General features: G+C 38.3%; 1 protein-coding gene across 4 annotated transcripts in view; it reads right to left on the reverse strand.

Moving 5' to 3' along the window:
• Positions 1-515: 515 nt before the first annotated feature.
• Positions 516-16107, reverse strand: part of Aff2 (ALF transcription elongation factor 2) — a 521318-nt gene continuing 505726 nt past the window's right edge. For 3 of the 4 annotated variants that reach the window (XM_050129236.1, XM_050129235.1, XM_050129233.1), the window contains exons 18-20: positions 15188-15240; positions 8839-9029; positions 517-4652 (exon numbers count right to left, since the gene is read on the reverse strand). In XM_050129236.1, coding sequence (XP_049985193.1) covers positions 4531-4652; positions 8839-9029; positions 15188-15240 — 366 coding nt within the window. In that variant the 3' untranslated portion in view covers positions 517-4530. Of the gene's footprint in view, positions 4653-8838; positions 9030-15187; positions 15241-16107 lie in introns of all 4 variants that reach the window. The other variant, XM_050129237.1, reaches the window with a different exon arrangement.

A 16107-nucleotide genomic window follows, 5' to 3' on the forward strand; every position in this document is an offset into this window, starting at 1 on the left:
TCTGGATATAACCGCTGGCTTCCTGCTGTGGAGATTGACGAACAGTTTCTTTGTATGAACAAGATATCCTCAATGGAAAGCATCTATCAAGCCATTCTTCGGGAGGGTCTGCATGCTGTCCTGCATGCTACTGCTCACAGGCATGCAAGCAGGTCTGGATTTGCTGCTGCAGCACATTATCCCGCCACCAGCCCATTAGCAGTTTTTTTTTTTTTCTTGCCCCTTCCCTCCTCAAAGTCTGATACAATCAAACAGCCAAGAAAGTAGAGGTCACTGGCAAAAGTTTGCAATTTTGAATGATTTTTATTAAACACCGTTAGTCTACACTGCACAGTTAATGAAACAGCAAAGCTCCAATCTCAGAAGAATGATTGACCATGGATCTGAAAAGCAGTTCAGTGTCCCCTAACCCAGTGTGAACACTATGAATGATTCTTTAACATTTTATGTCAGAAGCAGGAAGGGGCATGAACTGCAATCTGGCCTCCAAGGGCCTCCCCACCCTCCTCCCCCCCACCCCCACCCCCCTCTGCCCTCCCCACAATGCAATTTTCTTTTGGTTAAAAGATTACAGAGAAAAATGTGATGCTTTTGGTACAGAGGGCTTATAGATTCATGAGGAGGGGAATGGAAAGGGAACTAACATTTTCTCCGTCGCTGGAAATATCAGACGATAGGATTACTATCTGAGACCAGCCTATCTGATTAGTCCCCTGCCAGGGCAAATGCTGATTATCAATACACAGATGCCATTTCTGTCATTGGAGTTTGCTAACACCAAAGAGAAAATGATTCGGAGTTTAATGATGAGAATAAGGCTGTGCGAGTGGAAATGGGAAACAACAGCAACAACAAGAACAACAATGACAAAGAATTGAGTCTGCCAGTTGAACACAACACTGACAACTGGCTCAATATTTTTCCCCACAGAGTTGAATTTAGGGGCACTGAATCACCCATTTGTTTGATACTGTGTAGCTGTTTCAACTTGCCACACATTTTTTTTTTCTCAATGGGGATAGTGATGCTTCTCTAAGCATGCAGTTCATTGCTTTACTGAGTAGTCCTACCCAGTGATCCAGTTTGGTTCTCCCACCTGCTAACTCATGCAGGGAAATTTTATTATGTCTGTTGAGAAGGAAGTAAGGGCTTCACCCTCACAACTTAATTGAGTCTGCCTTCAAAAATGATTTTCAACTTCAAACTCTAACTTCAACCTCCGGGATCCAACTTTGGATAAACAAAATTCGATTTAGATAGCTTCCGGTACAGTAGAACTAGCATCTTTCCAATGCAGACCAAATCCACTGCACTTAACCATCCATCCACTTGGAAATTCAACAAAACCCATTTTAGGAAATGCCATCTAGTTTTTTTTTTTTTTTTTTTTTACTTTTGATTAAAGATTTGGATCTTTTCATTTCACTACATGAAAGAAAACCAGACATCTCAACTTTAAGTCTTTAAAAAGTAGCAGAAGCTAGTCTGTTTTTTTCCAATTATGTCATCTGAATATAAAACTACTAGTTTCCCCCCAATGAGATTATTAAGCAATTAACAGTCTATAGTCTGGCTAAACAACATGCTTACACGTAAATTCTACCTCAAAGACCGCACTATCAAACTCTTTTAAAATTAATCCTACCTACAAAACTCAGACATTAATATGACAAAACCACTAAAAAATCAAAAGCTAATTAAAGATACAAAACCAAGCCAACATCATAACACAAACTTGTCAGACTCTCTGTGGTTGGAGCTTGTGTGATAAATGAAAGCATAGTTCTGGCCCTACCTGGGTCGTGTTGTAAGGCTGTGCTTGTGTCTTGTATTTGCTTGGGAGGGGTGCTGCCTATTCCTCTTCCCATCACCACATCTACACAGACTTGTTTGGCTGTGGCTCACCAAGCCTCCACCAACATCCAGAGGCACAAATCTGTCACTGCCGTCCACATTACTCATATCCCTCCCACTTAACTGGAACACTGAAGAGGTTCCCTTGACAAAGGTCTCAATCTTTCAGTCCTGCAGGTAGATGTACACCCATGATGCACATCACCATTTGTAGTGTGATGCCCAGAGTACCAAAACAGTACCAAATCTTAATCAGGAAACCAAAGATGCTCATCTCCAGGGATAGAAAGGTAATTCATTCTCCATGTTTAATTAGTTTCTAAGCTGTGTTACAAGTGGGTTACTAAATAGTCAGGTGGTGATCCAGAGCTCGATTGTCACATTGGATAATCTTAGTGCTGACATGACACTTTATATTCAGCCCCCACAGATGAAAGAGCATCCTCTTGCCTATCTGCTGTATATAAGAAGATAAAAACAAGTTCTGGAAACTAGAGCTACAAGTCTTTTTCCTATGTGCAGTATGCTTGTTTCTATGGAAAACTGTCCCTGCGCCTACCACTCTAATGTCTATTTTCTGGAGACTTAATTTCAAAAAGAATCTGTGTGTAAATATATGATGGTCTAGGATTGTGAACTAGGATTAATTTACAAGTCAAGTTGGTAGGCATCGTTATTAAGTAATAGCCAGGAAAGCCTGGTAGACCCTGGAAAACAGAGAACTTGAATTACTGCAAAGTCATCAGCTATTTTGGTTTTTCATGTGGCACCCATTTGGGGTGTTCTGTGTTTCATATTTTCATTTTCCTCATTTAAGAGGCACAGAAAAGGTTTAGATTTCATTTGTGTGTGCAATATGTAAGTGTTGTTGCTGAAACTGTAGACTTAAAGCTCAACCACATTGGGAGCATAAAAAGTGCAAGTTTCAGCTGCCGGGGTGCACCTATCACCTATAGAGACAGCATGGCTTTAGCCATTAGAGCGCAACATCCATAACTTTATTATACAACAAAGGGCCTTAAACTCAAGTATGATCAGAGAAGAACTCAAATCTGGCTCTTTTGAAACTGGGGAAATACCTAACATTTCCAGTAAGAATGCCTGCTGTTCTTATCACAGACCTGCATGACTTGCTTTAGAAATCATACAAGTTTTCATCTTTCATGTACATATCTATTATTTATCTGGTCATAACTCAGTGAACAGAATTCAATCACTGAGCAGATTAAAGGTTACACAGAATTATATGCCAGCAGGCAATTACAAGTAACTAATGAATGCATGGTGTTTACTATAGTTGAAGACATTTTCTGGTGAGCTGGAACTCTGAAGATGATATTTACAGGGTGATGTTTAGGGACATAAGATAAATGCAGAGGATGAAAAAGAGAGACAGTCATAACTCATAAGGAAATGCTCCAAATTAGGTGAACTGTTCTCAAAATTCAGGAGTATTTCCAAGGATTCCGGGGTGAAGCACTACCCCAAAGTTTTTGTTTTTTGAAAAGAAAAGTTAGGTCTTACAGAGTTTAGTGTTTTCTTTTGACTTTTCATGTAAATAATTTTTACTAATACAAACATTAATAAAAATCAATGATTGTATTTTAGCCAATCTCCAGAAAGAAATAAAGGAAAGGGGAAAGAAAAGAAGTTCTAGAAAATAGAAAATAAGGATAATATTTGGGAATCTCAGGTAGAGCAGATGCTAGGAAATTAATTGTGCATTATTAATTCTGGGAAGTGATAACTTGACTTTTGATTTCACAGATTTGATATGCAAATTTATCAAAACATTTCAAGTTAAGCATTTGCCGACTGGCTACAAATTAAGCAGAGGCATGGGGAAGTCTTTCAGTCCAGTCTGATTTCTCAAGTCTAATATGAGTGTGGACTAAGATGTGCATCTGCCAAACTGCTCCTTGTGAAATGGAGCTTTACTCAAAGAGAATCCCAGATGAGGAGTTAACCTGATGCCATAAAGATATCAAAATAAATGTTACTCCTCCTTCTCACCATTAAAATAGTAGTAAAGTAAGTCTTCAGAAACAGGATGTTTAGAAGAGTCTTCTGACTGTATCATTGCAAGAGTAGAATTCTTATGCTTGTACTTTTCTTGCTACTCTTGACTGTATAATGTAGTTAAAACATCAGATCTGTGGGTTTTGACAATGGAGATTCTCACCTGAAGATTTAGTCTGTGGGAACCACAGATATTGATTAAAAATGGATTCTGAAATGCATTTTTTTTTTCTGGACTGAAGAGTGTAGTTTGGGAAACGGCTACTGCTGAAATCTCTGCAGGTAGGTCCCTTGCTCATATGTATGTTTACCTCTTGTTTGAGTTCTCAGGAACCTCTCATCATCACATGTGCTTCTCATTCTTTGCTTTGAATCATGTGGACTTAAATCAATACTGTAGGGATTTTCATTCCATAAAGCACAAAAATAATGTGATATGAGAAATGCATATCAAAACTGAAAAATAAAACATACGCTTCTCTGAAGTTGTAGTGTTCACTAACAATGACTTCAGTTTTCCACAAATATAAAAAAATGCATAAAAACAATCATAATGAAAGAGAACTTTCCCAAATGAATGGAGTTCCACCAGTGACCATCAAGGCACTGGTAAAGGTAGGGAGATGGGTGGTGATGCTAGATCTCAGAGAGCACCCACTACAACAAATGGGCGTCAATGCGCAGCCAACACAGTCCCTGACGAACGTAGCGGACAAGATTGGTCATGCTGCTGTGCTGGGTCAGAGGCCCCATCAGTGTATCCAGATCGCCAAAGAATTCTGAAAATAAGAGCAGTACTTGGTCAAGCCTTTGAAATCATGCAACTATGTACCAGACTAAAAAAGCTCTAGTTAATATCACAATCACAAACATTGAAAGATTTATTCATTTTTTCATCCACCTATCCTTTTACTCTTTCATTCAGCCAAAATTAGGCAACCAAAATATTATCTATCTATCTATCTATCTATCTATCTATCTATCATTTATCTATCTATTCATCCATCTTTCCATCCATCATTATGAAATTTATATATACTTTATGTGTGAATTACACACACACATTATATATATATATATATATATACTATATATATATATATATATATATATATATATATGAAACAGAACTCATTTAAGTCTGTTGATTCTTCGAAGCATTTTTTAGATCACTATATCCTTTCTCAAACAGCATGTTGTAAAAATGCATTGCTATCCTATGAAGTTTGTTACATAATCACACACATATACACACACATATATGTATATACACACACATATATATATACTTTGCTACATATTTATGTAAATGCATGAAATTATAATATTTATGTATGTAAAATGTACATAAAACACATAAATATAGTTTAATATTTTATGCAATATTTTATACCTTATCTATTATAACTATTTTTATGAAAGCTCTCTAATGCAATAAATAGGTCCTGATAAGCATCATTATTTCTCTAAAGTAATGATGTTTTTATGTCTATGCTATTAGATTGAAAATGTATTTTCTTTTGGTCCAAGTGAACTTTTTTTTTTTTTACTTTTATTGGCATAGTATAGAAAGCTCCAGTGAACCTGAGCACCAAATTATGGTCATTGTCATTCAGAGCTAAATACTAAGGTAGGAAGTTTTGCTACTGATTTCATTTGGGGTAGAAAATGACCTGCAAGTATCCAGCACATGACAATTTCTACCAAGCTTCTGTCTGATTTAGAAAATGGGATAGTCTTGAGGCTACATTACTAACTACTCACCTGTATGACTGAAGTGTTAGAATGCCTGCCTTTGGGGAGGGAAATACTATATGATGTCTGAGAATTCCCTAGGAATTCCTTTGTTTCACTTGACTTGTGTGACACCTTGTCCCAAGAGGGTTCACTGGCATTTTTTTTTTCTTGTTAGCTTCCCACAGGAAAGGAGGCCCCAAGGTTCCATAAGAAACCAGCCTGTACTGGATGAGGATAAGGAATCCAAGTCCAGGGCAGGAGTGTGACTGGACACTATCCAAAGTGCCTGAGATGCTCTTCTGCCTTCTTGAAAATTCCATGCATGAATTACATGTACTTGATTGCTCAGAAGTGATAATTCCCTGAACAAAGCATTTATTTATGTTATATGTAACAGATGGGCTCCTTCTCCAGCTATCAACTTCATTTGATTATGTGATATTTTTTAACCTGGGCAATATAATAAACGAATTTTTTCCCAACAAAGGGATAAATTACTTGTGGCATCTAAAATATTTTCTTTGGTAATACAATACTAATGAAAATATTAAAGAATAGTCATTGCTGAATGAATGGGACCCTTATGTGAGCTAACACATCCTCTGACCATTCTGTGAAAATCTGCCTTTGGCATTTTAAATTAGACTGTCAGGTCACCATTTTAATGAACACTTCAATGGAGTAATATATGTGGCTGGGGAAGGTAGGGAATAGGGCCTCTTGATCAAAGGGCAGAGGACATCATCAGTCCTTTGGCCTTTTTCAGCACCAAAACCTTCTGTAATAGGTTCTCTACAGCTGAAAGAGTGCGCAGGCAGTGGCATGGATGGAGGCTTTCTACCAAAACAGCCAAGACTGCCCATATCTATAACACAGCTCTCTGTGAAAAAGTCTAAGTACAGTTGTCTGAGAAGGATGTAGAATTCCTCTCTAAGTAGAGGCTTCTGAGTTATGTCATTTCTATCTCTATAAGGTAGATGTTAGAAGAGTCATCAAATCTAAGCACGTCATAAATACATGTGTGCAGAACTAAAGACTGAGCACAAAATTCCAAATTAGAGTCTCTTCCTAGTCCACTGAGAAGCCCAGTGGCAGCATCACCAGCGCGTGTTCTCTCTGTTGGTACAGTGACAGTGTTGTTTTGATTCAATATTAGGCAGAGAATTTAGCAACTTCTTGGCAGGCTGCACTAATGACAAGATTAGCACTATTTCACCCTGGCGTCAGCACAGTCATCACACTGCTCCTGGAAAGTTCTTCAGTTAATTTAGAAGAAATTGCTTCAACAGATTTTGAAAGTGAATGCAATTTTAAAAGGAAATCCATAAATATTGAACCTCCCTCCAAATACCAATACAAAATAAGACAGATTAAAACCAGATAAACCAGAAATATCTCAAGATGCCTATTCCTTGTGCTCACAGTTGTAGAGCTTTTTGGGGGGCTAGTTGTCTAGGCAAGTTGTATATTGGTTTCCAGAAGTCTAGGAAAAAAGACTATGTAAAAATTGCCTTTATTCAGATAACAGAATTTGAGCTTTTTACCAAAGGTCTCTAAACACCTGCTACTAAATGTGCTTTCTAGATAGGTACAGTAGCTTATTGGTTTAAATTCTGCTTCTAGAATCATAAAATTTGACAAAGTATCTGCTGTTTCTATCAAACTTAAAGCACTCTGATAACAGTGGTGGCACATGCCTTTAATTCCAGCACTCTGGAGGCAGAGTTAGAGAACAGCCTGGTCTACAGAGCAAATTCCAGGACAGCCAAGGCTACACAGAGAAACCCTGTCTCATAAATGAGAGAAAGTGAGAAACAGAAAGATGAGAGAGAGAGAGAGAGAGAGAGAGAGAGAGAGAGAGAGAGAGAGTACTCTGATATAATGGACAAATTTTTAGCCTTAAATATCTTTAGAAATAAAATAAGGGCAAGTGATGAAACAGCAAACAGCAAATATCATAGTACCTAAGATATAGAAATCAATGTACAAACAGATATAACTACATGTGTATATTCTCAGGAGTCAGTACAGGTCGATAGCTGGGTTCAGAGTCAATGTCTCAAATTATGAAATAAGCTTTGGTAGCCATAGTAGTGTGTGTGTGTTTGTGTTGTATATACACGTGTGGATTTCTATGTTTACTCAGTTGTTAGGGATGCACATGTGTTAGTGGAAGCCAGAGTTTTTCTGTTACTCTCTCCCTTCCTCCCTCTGTCTCTGTCCTCTCTCTCACTCTCTCTCTCTCTCTCTCTCTCTCTCTCTCTCTCTCTCTCTCTCTCTGTGTGTGTGTGTGTGTGTGTGTGTGTCCTATATCTCTTCCTGTTCATTGGAAATTCATATATTTGCTCAGGACCTAGCAAAACCCATGTCCACCCAAAGCAACCAAGATTGTGAAGGAGGATAATTGCTCCCTGTTGCTAGACATATTTCTATTACTCTAGCCTGCTTGTTACCTCCTTCATGGTTGATTCTCATAGATCTGCATAAGTTCCCACCTTGTTTGCAATTGGCCATTCTGTAATTAATGGGCCAGAAAGAGCCAAAGCAAATGAATTGCCATAGTAGGAATGTGGTTTTAGTTTTACTTCTTAATGATATTAGGTTGGTGGGGTTTTATTTTGAGTCTAAATGACAGCTGAGGTCACAGATGGCAGCACAAGTCATCAATGATTATTGACCTTTGTGAAGCAGAGTCTCCTTTGCATTTGTTCTGTAACAAATCTCATGTGTTCCCATAAATAGGGCCTTGATCCTCCTGTCAGGGTGTGAAGAAATCCTAGCTGATGTTTAGTCCTTACTTGCAAATGCAAACTGTGTTGTTATATATTCATCTTGAGCTGATAAGTGTAATGAAGGTACATTACCTTAATTCCACCTCACCTCTCAAAAAATAAATAGAGGCCAACAGGATCTTAATTTTTGAATAACTCCTTTTGCCTTAGTAACTATTCCTCTACATTGATTCTAGTCACTGAGTAAAATTCCGGAAATATCATGTGCTGATACATTACAAGTCTTAAAGGAGAATAAATATTTTGGCCTTTAATCACTCTAAATGTAAAAAAAATAGGCCACCATGTCATTCCTAAGCTAACTTTCTCTTACCAAAGACATAGAAATCAGAAGAACTGAATAATATACGGCTATCAGGTACAAGGGACCTAGTCCTTCAAAGCACAAGTGACTGCATCCTCATCCTTAAGCGAAGAATAGAAGAGATAATCATACCTTTGTTGTCTCTTGTCAGTTTGTCAGCCATATCCCAGTGTTCATAGCCCCGAAGCACGTTACTGGTGATATTGACATGGCTAGCAGCCATGTGGTGGATACGTTGGGGGATGGTGACAGGACCGTTGTTACAATTCCCCATTGTGTCCATGGGAGAGGCATTGTTCAGAGACACTGGGGATGGAGTATTCCTGGAGAATGGAAAGACAGGCCAGGTTAAGTTGGTAACAAAGAATGGTAGCAGGGTTTGGGGTGCATGGAACATCTCTTGTCACAGTGAAATCTCTTAAGAATATCACTAGCTGGAGTGAAGTTTAGTGTGATAAAGATACACATAGCTTCAGGTGATTGCCCACATCCCAGTGACTCTTCTGAGACAAGGTCATAAAACTCTGATCAACATCATAGTTTTATTCAGAGGCTCTAGTGTAGCTGGAGCATATTGTCACTGCAGACCTAAACTATTTGACTAACCCACGCAGGGCTATAGGGCTGGTCCTAGAATAAATCACCTGTGTTTATGTTCTAACTTGAAACACTGAAGACCTCCTGTCTCTAACAACTGGACAGCCCTCTGTGTACACTGTGTTTTGTTTTAAACCAGAAAGAGGAAGCAGGAGGGAGAGTCAGTTGAGTGAATCCTTCTCTAGTATTAATACTGCTTACAAATATATCTCTTAGTTAGAATGTATATGACATGCTGCAATGTTGAGAAAGAAGCAGCTCAGAGCTGTGATACTTATTCTACCTCTTCAGAATGGCAACTGGCAGTTGGAGAACATGATGTGCAATATTGGTCTATCTTCAAAGAGTTTTGTGAAACCACAGTAACATTTGTCACAGATACAGTTGCCACAATAAGTCAAGTGTACTTTTTAAAGGCCCCTTAAGGTGCAGTGTTTGAGAAGCTAGAAAGGAAAGACTTTGACTATCTACTTAGGATTTTCTAAGATGTGCAAAGGAGATGGGCTATTAATTGGTGATTGTTTACCTTCATGCTGGTTTATAAAGAGGAGTCTTCAAATTCCTTACTTTTGACAGTTCCACTGTTTGGACACATTTGTGTTGAGTTCTTTAACATCAGTAACAACGAGTTACCTGTTGGCTACACACAGCATGGAGGTAATTTGTTTTCAGGTCCTGAGCTTAGGATAGCTCCAGGTAGACTTGCCTAAAGACAAGCCTTAATGAATGAACAGTGTCGTAGGCATGACAGCAAGATCTACACACCAGTCGTAGGGAGCCTTTCTTCAGCCACACTTTGAGCAACTTCCCGAACAGATGTATCCACTTTGGGCAGGGCATTTTAAGGGAGTAAAATAAATCGGCAGCACTATGTGGTGACACATTCCTATAGTTGCAGAAGTCTGAGAGGCTCAGAAGTGAACGTTGTTGAGGATAGGCATTTAAAACTAACTAGTCCAGGCAACAAAGCCAGATCAAGGCTCTTAGGAAAAAGGCAAACACAAACAACAGAAAGGAGGGAAAACTATATTTAAGAGTCTACATGTGGATTGTAGGCTGGTTTTCTTTGCTTTATGTCTAAAAGCCACTGATGAGTGGGTACATATGATATTTGTTTTTCTGGGTCTGGGTTACTTCACTGAATATGATGTTTTCTAGATCTATCCATTTGCCTGCAAATTTCAAGATGTCATTATTTTTTTTCTGCTGTGTAAATGTACCACATTTTCCTTATTCATTCTTTGGTCAAGGGGCATTTAGCCCCAGAGAACCTAGACAGCAATTAGGACCCTAAAAGAGACATACATGGATGTAATATACATGGGAAGTAGAAAAAGACAAAAATCTCCTGAGTAAATTGGGAGCATGGGGACCATGGTAGAGGGTTGAAGAGGAGGGGAGAGGAAAAGAGGGGAACAGAGAAAAATGTATAGCTCAATCAAATCAATTTTTAAAAAAGACAAAAAAAAAGAGTTTACATGTTTGAAGTAACCTCTTCACCATTGCAGACCATCATCACAGAGCCCTATATCATGTTCCAAACCCTTAACAACTTCTATTATTAACTACTTTGCATCTCCCCAGGAGCTGTGTTTCTCAGAGTCTATGTATGCTCAAAGAATAGAGGCACATGCATTTGACTGGGAAATAGGTCACATATAACAAGATGCTGAAGTGATATTGACAAGTCCCATGAACAACTGCATCTGAAATCCTCTTCTTCAGATACATAGAAATTGTGTCCACAGTCATGAGAGAAAGTTCAGGTATTTTTGCCAATGGAGTCTAACCTATGGTGTGCTCTGGTCTTGGTAGGAAGGTAGATCTTCAAATTTGCTATGCATTTGTGTGGTCTAAGAACATGTGAGGGTTTTCCCACCATGTTTATGATTTCTAAAATAGTTCTCTGCTTCTCTGTAGCATGATTTATTTTCAAAACAGGGATAGGATATAGGAACTCCCAAGCCAAGGAACACTAAGAAGCAGGGCTACTTAGTGATATAAAAATAAAAATCTTTGTCATCATAGGTCAGACAAGCTATTTTATAATCTCTTTCTTTAGTGATTGTCATTAAATCTTAAATGTTAGTTTATAGCTAGAAATACAGGCATTCTTACTCATAGATGCAATGAGTAGAAGCATGGTTAATACAGGCTAAGGAGGAGAAGATGGAAGAATCTGAAAACTGGTCCAGAATCCAGTTATTTACATATGAGAAATAAGTTGTAGTGTTCTAAACACAGTAGGACAAGTATAATTTAACGAGAATTTGCAATATGTTCTTTTAAGGAGAAGAATTCTAAAATTACCAGCAAACAGAAGTAGAGCATATTTAGGAACATGAAATTCTGCATATCCTGATGTGATCATTATATATATGATGTACATGTATCATCAGATCAACACATTGTCTGTCCCCTTGCTCTCCCTTGACCTCATGAGGCACATGCCTCTTATTGGCTAACTCAGACATCTTGATTAACCCATTTCTAATAATCTGTGTAGCACCACGAGGTGATAGCTTACCAGGAAAGATCTTAACCTGCATCTGTCTTGGAGAGGAGAATCATGGCGACTGCCTGACTTGGCTTCTTTCTCCCAGCATTCTGTTCTGTCTACTCCGCCTAATTTTCTGCCTATTAAAGGGCCAAGGCAGTCTCTTTTTTTAACCAATGAAATCAACACAAAACAGAAGACTCTCCCACATTTCCCCTTTTTCTGTTTAAACAAAAAAGACTCTCCCACATCAGATACTGATCTTTGGTCTCCACAATTGTATGTACATGCTTATACACATGTACATACACATATGCTACACACATGTACATACTGTTTCAGTGAATGAGAAAAACATTATTAGTTGGCAATCTAGAACAAGTCCAGACTAAGAGCTGTAATATTTTTGAGAGCAAGATTGGTTATGCCTTATAGTTTTAAGAGGTAATGAGAGTAACAATAACTATGACAGCAGCCTTAGTAACTGTTGTCTTGTTGCTGTTTTTTAAATCAGGGCACTGAGCATAGATCTTAGAAATTAATTATTATTATCACTAGCCTCCTGCCAACACAGATGTTTGTCTTGCCATTGTCTTAAAGACTGGAGAAAAGACTTCAAAGAAATCAGCTTCTTCCTGGGGGCCATGCTGCAAATTGCACAGAGCATTAGAGATTGATGACAGACCTAATTTCTTCCAAAGGCCTTTCTATGTCAGAACAACCATGCTACCTCAGTCTTCTCTGTACTTGACTAAAGGTTCCATCTGACACACACCCACTTCTATCATCTTTGTGTCTGCATTAGTTTACTTTCAGTGCTCTCCACAGATTCCTAAGTTTTTTTCATACCACTATTGCCTTTCCCAAGTTTGTATGTGGTGTTGAGGTAGTTTTAGTTGATGTGATGGTCTTTGCATGACAACCAAAGTTCTTGCTCAAACAAGTAAAAAAAAAAAAATATTTTCTTTTTAATTCCTTCAACATAGTACTCACCACTCACATGTCTACTGAAAAGCATTTAGGGAGTCTTCAAATGAGTTTCTAATTTCAAATTCCAATTGTTATCCCTGTCTTCTTTCTTTTTGTTATCTCTCTGTAACATTTGAGATGGTTGTCTAGTTCTTTTAACCTCTCTATGTAATGACTTCCAGAACTCTATCAAGGATCTGTAAATCTGGCCCGACTGTTTCTATGTGGCCTGTGAATTAGTGGTGGTTGGAAAAGACAAGCAGTTTCAATTGATTTGATGAGAAAGAAGACTAAGTTTGAAATACTATTAAACTATACATACACACATACACGCGTGGGTGCAGAGTTATATTTCAAAACTTATACAAATATTTTTGTTATTATATTTTTAATTTGAACAGGAAGTTTGTTTCCTCTCCTCTTTTCTTCCCCATAATTTGACTTGTTTATTCTTCTGAATTCACAAATCCCAAAATAGGAATTACCAAGTCCTTCTCTTTTCCCGTATTACTTTTCTGGACATTTTTCACAGTCACAACTGAGACAAACCTACTCTCAACTGCCTCTTCATCTCTCATCTTTCCATCTGTTTTCCTGTGACAGCCTCAGCAAGAGTGACGTGGTGAGCAGCACCTCTGGGTAGTTCCCTCCCCAATCACTAGCCAGGTGAGGAGGCTTTTAAGTCAGGGTGCTGCCCCTGGAACATGCTATGAGAGTCTGTTGAAGGAGCACACCATTCTTATTAATTGGGAAGCCAGGGTATCTATCGGCTTGAGATAAGAAGGCCAAACACCCAAACTTGTCCTATAGGTCTTCCATTAGACTTTTGCTTATACTTGTAATTTCTCTTCAGTGAACTGTGTTCTTCTGTGATACAGAGATCATATGGACTTCATCTTGGTGATCACATCTGTCACACAGGACCTTGTGTGGAACCAATGGATTTGAAGTAGTTGCTGAATATGTGTGACATCCTCCCTATGTGATTATTTCAAAACATGACTATTAACTAAAGGGAATGCAGACTGAAGCTCCTTGAGAAGCATTTAATGAGTCTTTTCATATGACCTCACAGGCTTAGAATGTATTTTGAGTTCTTCCATTTCAGAAAAAAAAAATCTCAGCAATTCTTTACAGGCTGTTTACCTGACCTTACCCTTGCTTTATTCTGTAGTCAGAGAAAATAGCTTTCTCTGGGCCTCTCAATGGTTATTTCTATTTTCTGACCTTTCAGAGAGAGAGAGAAACATCTTTCCTTTTTGTTCGTCAAGAGTAAGACCTAATTCAACAATCGGAGCAGCGCTTCCTTTCAGCACAGTAATTGCACTGATGTGTAGGTTTTAATGGATCTGTTCCCTCACTCTGAATGGTTTTATGATCTCAAAGCAGAGTTCACTGGCCTATTGCTTTTGGAGTATACTTTGGAGATACTTATAAAGTGACAGTAAAGGCTATTTTACTCATGAGGAAGGCATTTTGTCAGAGATGCAAGATTTTTAATATGATAAAAATGGTAAAACCAGTAATAGCAGGCTCATTGTGAATGTGCCCACTGACATACTTTTTTCTTCCCATACTGGTAGAAAATGGGCTTTTTGAAACTAGAATTGACATGGCTAGTCAGGAAAGTTTGCAAAGGTACATGATGGAGTTGAAGTGGGATTCATAATGGCTCTCTATAAGGCTCATCTTCTCTATGGTCCCAGTTGGCATAAGACCTTACTGCTATTATTCAGAGGGAGAAAGACAAAACTAGAAGAAGAGGGGTCCATTTTGTTTAATCAATGAGATGTATGCAGCCTCAGGTCTAGAGCAAAAGTCTCCTTCAGACTCTCATTGTAGTGTTGTGAAGTCTAGGGAAGGACCCTAAACAGATAGGGTTCTAAATAAGGCTACATGTAAGTCTGGGAATGTCCATGAGGTCTTACAGCAGCATCAGAGTACATCCTTTTATATTTAGGTCGAGGTGTTTTAGTATTGATCTAAAAATCTTCATGAAGACCCAGATAACTGACTATGTACCTTCACATTTTCAACTATATTATTCCTTAGGTTTTAGTAAATATCGCTTGCCATATATCCATGAATATTCCATTCACTTTTCATTACCAAGTGGATCATTGACAAATCATTTCAGTGGATTTAACTTTCTGCCACCTCCCAGAAATGGCATGTGACTCGCTATTTCATTAGCAGATATTTTATGGTCATAATTTAGTTTATAAATCTTAAAGGAACCACATCATTTGAAACTTTTTTTGTCTCTCCAACAGCTGAAATTTGGCTAGAATTTTGTGTGCACAAAAAATAACTGCTGTCTTAAAATTGTCCTTCACTCTTGAGCAATCAATGCAAAATACGTGGGGTCTATCCAATCATTCATTTTCATGAAAAAGCAATTTTTGGTAGGATACTTACTTTCCATTGCCTACCCAAGGAGATGGTATCTGACCAACTTTTGAAGCGTTTTGCTGAAAGAGAGAGAGAGGGGGAAATAAGGACATCTATTTTGTGTTTATTAATTCTGAAACAGATGTAAGTGTGATTTAGAGTACATTAATATTGATTGAAGCATTTTGGGATGCAGAACTTGGATGTATGTGCACATCAGCACACCACGACGCACATTCGATGAAAATAGCTGGTTAGGATAATCAGTGGGCTCCAATCAGGACCATGAAAGTCACTTGATGAAAGATCTTATATACTAAAAGGCCCAGTGAAATCAGACTCAGTTCTCCAAGAAGTGGTTTAATTATCCTCATCTGAAATTTATTCTGCAAAACAAGCCCTTCAGAGAGTACAAGTAAGCTTTTCACCTTTAACTTTAGTTGCAAGCTTTTGGATACAGGTTTGACTGTAATGTCTGATAACTAAGGAAGGTGTCAGAGACAAGCAATACATTTTTTTTGCTTGTTTGTTTTCAGGACTCATTGTGATTAGTGGTCTTTACATGCAAATGTTCATGGTTGGCAGTCTTCTCTGTTTAGCAATGCAACGGGTCCAGGACTGCATTGCAAAGGTAGTTAGAACTCAAAACCTTTTCTTGTTTCTCTGACAGAATCTGGCTGATTTAAAGCACTGGCTTTCTGGGGGGGGTGTGTTTTTGTTGTTTTGTTTGTTTGTATCTGGTCAGAACCTTGTGGGTCAGAGAAAACCCTGATACCACTACCATGACAGGGCAGGGATCCTTGTGACAAGAATCTGAGCCAGGTCTGCTCTTGGCCATTGGTGCCAGACTGTGTGTCTTCTACTGCCTTCTGGCCTCCAGCCCCCTTTGCAAAAGGAATATTTGAGAAAGAGAGAGAGAGAGAGAGAGAGAGAGAGAGAGAGAGAGA

The sequence above is a fragment of the Alexandromys fortis genome, unplaced genomic scaffold (genome assembly GCF_014885135.2).
Source record: "Alexandromys fortis isolate MF-2015 unplaced genomic scaffold, M_Fortis_MF-2015_v1.1 scaffold_275, whole genome shotgun sequence".
NCBI classification, from domain to species: Eukaryota; Metazoa; Chordata; class Mammalia; order Rodentia; family Cricetidae; genus Alexandromys; species Alexandromys fortis.